Here is a 7,500-nt window from a genome sequence, read left to right as displayed (position 1 = left end):
TTATGCAAATTTTTGACAGAGAATATTAAATTCCAAAAAATATTCCACTTAAACATAACGGTCGTTAAAAAGCTTTATTTTTGGGCGTTCATTTGCACGAAAAATGCCACAGGAACCTTTTCCAGCGTAAAAGTTATGGAGACAAACAAAATATTTGCTATTAGAGGCAAAAAAAAAACCTTCCTATTTTAATTGGGTGCGTGCAAACTAGAAATACAACGGCAATAGACCTTTTCGGCTTGTACACTTTGTTTACCCAATACAGATTATGTGATAATACTCAGGAGGCTTGGTCCTTTGTTTTGTTCATTAAAAAGAGTGCATGCAGGCATATTCATGCTTGCATGCCCTCGTTTTAATTAACAAAACAAAAGACCCAACCTCCTGAGTATTATCACATGATCTGTATTGGGAAAACAAAATGTACAAGCCGAAAAGGTCTATTAAATAATTTTCTGTCTCTCAGTTCAGGATACCCTTTACGGAAGAACCTTGACCGTGAATAATGAAGCACAAAATAGACAAGCTTTCTTCACTGACAATATTTCTTCACTGCCACTTTTCCCTTTTTTGTTTTTGTTTTTTTTTTGTTTTTTGTTTTTTTTTTGTACCTGAAGACTGTGCAGAATTGAGTTGAAAAATAAATGTAAATTGTCGACAATTGAGATGCGACTTCAGTAAACGCTGTGATGCATTCAAGGCGTTCGATTGCCTTTAAACCCATACAGAACTTGCCATTTGGTTTCAGTGTTGTGCATAACATCACAGTTACTAGCCAACAAAGCTCACTTCGTGATATCAGACGTCGAAATATGCAATTGTTGTCAAAGACCATTACTCGTTGCTTTGAAGATTCCAGATATCATTTTTTCACCGCCTGCCTTGTTCATCCAATTGACTTCCCATTATTGAGCTCCGTTAGGGTATATTTTGTTTATTAAAAGATCCAGTAAAACGCCATTGCAGGTTAAGTTACTATTCTACTGTGTCCACAGGATAAAGCTACGCATTTCTACTACCCCTGAAACCGACCAAACATAAGGCCAGAAGACTCTACGCACAAAGACACTACTTAGAAGTGGAGGGATAGCAAAGAATTTTCCCGACACGGAAAAGGGAAAAAAAAGGGACTAAATTCCATCCATTTTCCTACTGGGATTGCCATACTGGCAACCCAGTAAAAACGTTAAATGTAAAGCGAATTCTAACTATTCAACATTTCTTTTGTTATCGCGAATGTGGAACGAGGTTGAAGCCGGTTGCCCCCCTCTTTCATCGTTGTTGTGTATACGCATGCGCACTAATCGGTTTCTTTATGACGTATCCATGTCCCTATTCACAGTAACAATCCCGTATCTATAGCAACATCCACGGCTGTAGCTTGGCACAGAATACCATCCCTCCCGTGAAGCTTTGTTGATGATGTGTTGAAACCGTTTGCCCACCCCACCCCAGTAGTCAACATCGTTCAACATCTTTCAACAAAATCGAGCGGATATCGAAGCAAATGGCAAAGTCGTTTACCCGGGTGATAACTTTTTTTAATCTAGAATGGGAAGCAGAGCCTTAAGTATGAGTTAAACTCCGTACTGCACGTGCAGCATGGTTCTTTTTTCCCCCTAAAATTTAAAAGCGCACTTGCAGGTCAATAATAATAATAATAATAATTTACATTTATATTGCGCAGATTACATTAATATATGATCACCTGCGCATTACAATGATTCGTGCAGAGAAAGCCCCGTACACACGCACAATTTGTATGTGACAATTTTATGTGGCAAATACATTTGATCGTGCAGATAGCACGACAAATTATAATTGTTGATAATTCCCAGTTAAGTAGGTCAGTAATGCATTTGGACAGCACAGATAAGCCAGAAAACAGGCGAGGTTACCTGCTCGTTCTCCAATGGCGCTCACTTGCCATATTTATGTGAAAAGTCGTTCACACGAGCAATTGTTCGTATTTAACAACTTTTATTTGTCACATAAAAGCTAGCACGCCAGATTTTTAGCAAATACATTTGTATCACATAAAAATTGGCTAAATCCAGTCCTCGTCTACTCGAGCAAATAGAAATTGTCACAAAAAATTGTTCATGTAGACGGGGCTTAATTAAACTTTTTTCGTCGTTATTCGTCGACTTCCTACAGTTTAGGTTTACCAATTTCAGCACCTGGACTCCTTCAAGTTGACTACTGTCTATTTTGCTGTGATGGGGTCTCACCAATCAGTAGTCCATTCAGTTTGCTTTCTTTTAATTACTTTATTAATTTATTTTAGTTGTCACGAACGTGCTCAAAACTAGTGGAGCTACCAATATTATTGTGCTTTTGACAAGCTTTTTACTAATTGGAGCCTACAACTCGGTAAGTGCCCATCAACTCCTGATCATTAAATCCATGTTCTCTCTGTCAACCTATTTTGGCTAAAATCCCCTTAGCGGCGATCAACCAAACTTTTTCAATCATTTTATGTAAGACTGTCTCTTGCTTAGATTTTCCCAAGATCAGACAAAAAATGAAATCCTGGTAACAATTCTTGTTTGTTTGTACTAACACTTCACTGGAGATTAGCATAGCAAATTAGTAATTATTCATGTTTCTTAACCCATTTACACCTCAAACTCCCTAGGATGCCCTCACTTGACGAGTAAAATCGTCTGGCATTAAGGGGTTAGGACTACTAGGAGTCAATGGGTTAAATTAGAGGTAATTATGATAAAGATAATGTAATTACGATAATATATAAGCAAGAGAAAATAAAGGGGGAAGAGAGGGTATCCCCCAAACATGCCCTTTCTCATATTAAGTGATATGTCTCAACTTATTTTTAGATCGACTATTACGCTGTACAGATCCCAAGGAGATTAGGCAACAGCAAATGATATGCCCGGAATGTGTCGCGCGTGGATAGCCCACGCTTAGAGAACACGTTCCCGCCACATGAGTGACTGTTGCCTAATCCTCTTGGAATTTGTACAGCGTGGCAGTCGTTCTAAAAATAACTTGAGACGTATTACCTATGGAAAAGATCATGTGTGGGGATGACCTATCTCCCCCTTTATTTTCTCTTGGTATTAATTTAATCTTTGAGACTGGTCATTTAAATGTAATTCTTTTTCTTCTTTAGGTCACACTTTTAACATGTGGACTGTGAAATATAAATATAAAAGACGCGATGATTCCTAAAATTTCAATTACATACATATGTAGAACAAATGCAAACAAAGTTAAAGGAAAATTTTCTTCGTTGTTTGGTAAATACATCTTTATTCCACTTTTTCAGAAAAATCGCTTCTTGGTCCAACCATATCTTGCCTGGCAGGTGATTCTCCTCGGTTACAGCCTGGGAGTGTCGATTTTCTATATATTTGTCTGGAAAGGGGTATGTATTTTAGCTTTTGGGCTAAATAACGTTGAATAATACCTTTAAGTAGGATCCCACAAGAGGAAATCCTCCAGCATAGCGCACGATTTTTCGCTTAGACCCGAAATTTGTTCCGCACCAGGAAGGCCGCGAATAACGAATTGCATAATCCATAATCAATGACGGTGCATCAGAGGTGTACAAAGGTGATTGCCAACGTTTTTGAAAATGGTTTATTACTAAGACTGCCACATTTTCGAAACTGCAAGGGGAAGCTAATTTCTGTGTTGCTTGTATTGTCCCAAAGAATTGCAACCCCTGTGGACGAGAATCACTGAATACTGTGCTGTCTACTAGTTACCGAATTCGCACTAATGCGCTGTTGAAGTCACCTTCAAGTTCGCTTTTGTTTTATTTTGTTGGTTGCATGTAGCTTATCCTAATTAAGTTGTGTTGTTCATTTCAGTTCGGTCTTTATTCAATAGTCATTTCCACTGCTATTTCTTGGGTTCTTTCGGTAGGTGCACAACTCAACAAGAATATGTACATTTTATCTGAAGAGTGCTACACCGTCGTGTAGTACGAAACTATATTTAACAATTATTCTACGAGAGCGCGCTGGGTATGAAGTGATAGATAACCAACGCGGAGGCGCGTAGCGCCGCGTAGAATAATTATACTCTTCCATGAATTGTCGACTAAAGTATTGATTCAATTCCGGTTCAGAACGGCTTTTGTCGGCCATTTTTTCTCAGACCTGCAAAAATGTTTTCAGCTCGCTTTATTACTGACGAGTTCCTTGACCATATTAGGTACTACAAGTCTATTTAACAATTATTCCCCGAGCCCGAATGGGCTCTGAGTCAATAGCCCATGATGCCGAACGCCGAATGGGCTATTGACTCAGAGACCATGAGGTCGAGAGAAATAATTGTTTTAGTAAAATCCAACTAGTTGGTCAAAAAAATATCGAGACAAAACATCTTTCGCTAGTTAAAGCTAGACTTTAATTGTTGTTTTGGTTTTCAAAGCCGGCGCTTTTCGCTACTAGTGGGCTATAACAAATAGCCTACTAGTAGCTCAACCAATCAGAACGCAGCATTGATGATAGACCACTAGTTGGATTTTACTCAGAACTGATAGCCTGTGTCCGGCGAGCCAATGAAAATGCTTGAAAACTGATATCCGCAGTTCAGTTTTTAAGTTACTTTTGGGGAGGGGGGAGGGGAAGCTGAGTTAGATTTTAGAGAGTTGGCTTTGGACTTTGTTAATCATAGAAGGTATTTATATGACGGGGAATTGCAGAAATGGAATGCCTACAACTATAAAAATGACCCAGAACCCATCTTTTATTTGGGACTTAAGTGCAAGCAAAATATCTTTGATCCTTTAGCTCCCAAAGAGTCCCGCATGCATGGACGAGTAAAATATCGTCTGGCGTTGGACATGAGTAAAATCTATAAGTGGCGTTGTGTTAGGCTGAAGGGGTTAAAGTTTGTTCCTAGCTGGAATCATAGCTGTGAAAGCAAGAATTTTGTTCTGCTAAGTTGTTTTACGACATTTTTTTCAAAACCGACAGCGAGTCCAGGTTTGAAAAAAATGGCCAACTTTTTCAAGTTGCAATCCGTTATAATCTTTTGCATCATTTGATGTAGACAACAACAAATAGCTTCGATGTACTAAAGTGCCACCTAGGCCTGAAACTGAAAAAAATCAGGAACTGAATTTTTCTCACCAAGTATCGGGAATTTACTGAATGGTCTCCAGTGTAGTAACGCTGTATGATCACATTCTTTGCTTTTCGTTCTCATTTTTAGTGCTTTTTTCATTTGCATCTTACAGATTTATTTTCTTATCGTGGTGTACTCGTTCCACGAAGCCCTTCGCGAGGACCCGTCTGGTGCAACCGCGGGATATGGTCCCGAAAATCCCCCGGGTAAGGAATAGAGAGAGCTGTCCGTGATTTGAATTCAGACGGCGACTGCCGTAACTAAAAAAATTCCGACTTTCGGGGCCGGCAGCACGTGTTTACCTCGTGCCACGCTAGGATTAGATTCATATTCTCTTATCGTCATCTGTAGTCATTGTGCAAAATAATCCGTTTAATTTAAGCTTTAGTTTTACCGCTCAAAATGCAATCAATATTGGCATTTTTACAGGGAAACACAACACTTAAATTTTACTCCAACACTTTTTTGAATTACAATAAGATTTTTTTCCATACACAGGGGCAAGCTGCTAGCGGACCTCCTGCTTCTGCTGTACAGATGTATAAGCCAGATGTCTAAGCCTGCTTATTATCTGGTCTTCTCCACACATTCTGTCGACTTCTCAGAGTAGTATGCTTAGCTTCTGTGGAAAACATTTTGTTTGCACTGTGTAGTTTTCATACTTGCCAAGATTTACTTCAAATTACACACGTCTGTGTTCTAATCTTCCGGCCGGCACATCTGGAGGGAAAGGTCATTATTACACCTTCCAAGTCAATAGGCTTTCGGATTGGAAGAGAACATGTCACGTGTCGAAAACTTAAACTTTCTACTCCCACGTGATCAGGTTGTGCACCTTGAAACGCCTCCGCACAGCAAACTACCCTTGGGAGACCCCTTAGGAATGATGGCGTGTCATTTGGCTATGGTGCCTTTTGCAATTGTGAACTTACTATGAATTTTAGGCACAAGTAAAAGTAACTTGAAAATGTTTACCGAGAGTTTTAACATTTGTGGTATTTATTTTTTTCTTGTTTGTACTTGGGATTTGTAACATTTTGCAATAAAGTGGTGTGGTAAGGTGGAACCCGTACATAGTTTGTTTGATTTTTTCAGAGGTTTTTTTTTTTTTTTGTTGGGAGATGCAACAAAACAAGCCGGTAAGCCTGGTTTTCACTAGCGACGCAAGCAGAAGTAGCTTATGCCAAGTGAAAACGAACGTCCATACAGACATAAGTACTCTGCCATTTTGCTCAAATGCTCAGGCGCAGGGAATTTGGAACGATCGAGTGCCTAATTCGCCCTTGTCACAATGCGGCCACCTTGTCCCGGGAGACCAAAAAAGCTTTGTTTTACCACACCAAGCCTCATCCCCATGGTTTCCACTGTGAGGCTTGGCGTGGTAAAACAAAGCTTTTTTGGTCTCCCGGGACAATATGGCCGCCGTGTGACAATGGCGAATTGGCTAGGCGTAGTATATTTCTTTGTGTTATGCCGTATTTCGTTTACACACGCCGTAAGGTGAACGCGACAAGCTCCATCGCAAGAAGAGGACAAATTTTGATCCTTGTGCCTGTCTTTGTGTTTGCGTCGAGGCTGTTTTCACGGTGAAATGAGGACTTCTGCTTGTACCGGCTTGCGCCGCTAGTTAAAACCAGACTTCAATGACCGCCCCCAAGGAAAACACTAAGCCAGTTTTGTTCGCATTGGGGGCAGTCATGAAGTGCTTATTGTAACCTTACCAAAAAGCTGACTATTTGAAAAGAAAATTCCATAAGAATGTTTCGCCGAAATCTTCGATTTTCTCTGATGAAACACGGGAGACGAGGTCTCCTCGGAAATCTTTGACATACCGTTAATGATCCAATAGACGCCCCCTCTCTTATAAAGGCCTCCTATCCATTAATTAAACGCCCCTGATGTGGTGTAAAGTTTGAAATAGACGCCCCTCATTAATAAACTCCCCGTTTCTAATAGATCCCCCTCCTTAAAAAAAAAAAAAGGCAAAAAAATCGAGAAAAAGCCCCTTAAAGCAAAATCACCTTTGTTGCTTGGACAGCAATTGCTTACGAATTACATCCTGTTTGTTAAAGAGAACCCCCACTCTTACTACTCTTACTACCACTCTTACTACTAAAACCGCGCACCGGTGGCTCAGTTGGTTGAGCACCGGACTGTCACGCGGGAGGTCGCGAGTTCAAATCTGGCCGGACCAACACTCAGGGTCTTTAAATAACTGAGGAAAAAGTGCTGCCTTTGTAACTACATCTGCAAATGGTTAGACTTTGAAGTCTTCTCGGATAAGGACGATAAGCCGGAGGTCCCGTCTCACAACCCTTCAATGTTAATAATCCTGTGGGACGTAAAAGAACCCACACACTTGTCGCTAAGAGTAGGGCACGTAGTTCCCGGTGTTGT

General features: G+C 40.2%; 1 protein-coding gene across 4 annotated transcripts in view; it reads left to right on the top strand.

The window, feature by feature from the left end:
- LOC138024449 (uncharacterized) overlaps positions 1-6,175 on the top strand; it is a 19,135-nt gene extending 12,960 nt beyond the window's left edge. For 2 of the 4 annotated variants that reach the window (XM_068871655.1, XM_068871656.1), the window contains 5 exons: positions 2,288-2,373; positions 3,293-3,391; positions 3,840-3,890; positions 5,216-5,309; positions 5,602-6,175. In XM_068871655.1, coding sequence (XP_068727756.1) covers positions 2,288-2,373; positions 3,293-3,391; positions 3,840-3,890; positions 5,216-5,309; positions 5,602-5,615 — 344 coding nt within the window. In that variant the 3' untranslated portion in view covers positions 5,616-6,175. The remainder of the gene's footprint in view (positions 1-2,287; positions 2,374-3,292; positions 3,392-3,839; positions 3,891-5,215; positions 5,310-5,601) is intronic. The other 2 variants (XM_068871657.1, XM_068871658.1) reach the window with 1 other exon arrangement.
- Positions 6,176-7,500: the final 1,325 nt, after the last annotated feature.

This window comes from Montipora capricornis, chromosome 11 (genome assembly GCF_036669925.1).
Source record: "Montipora capricornis isolate CH-2021 chromosome 11, ASM3666992v2, whole genome shotgun sequence".
NCBI lineage: Eukaryota > Metazoa > Cnidaria > Anthozoa > Scleractinia > Acroporidae > Montipora > Montipora capricornis.
The sequence above is the reverse complement of the archived record's forward strand: the minus strand, read 5'-3'. Positions and strand labels throughout refer to the sequence as shown.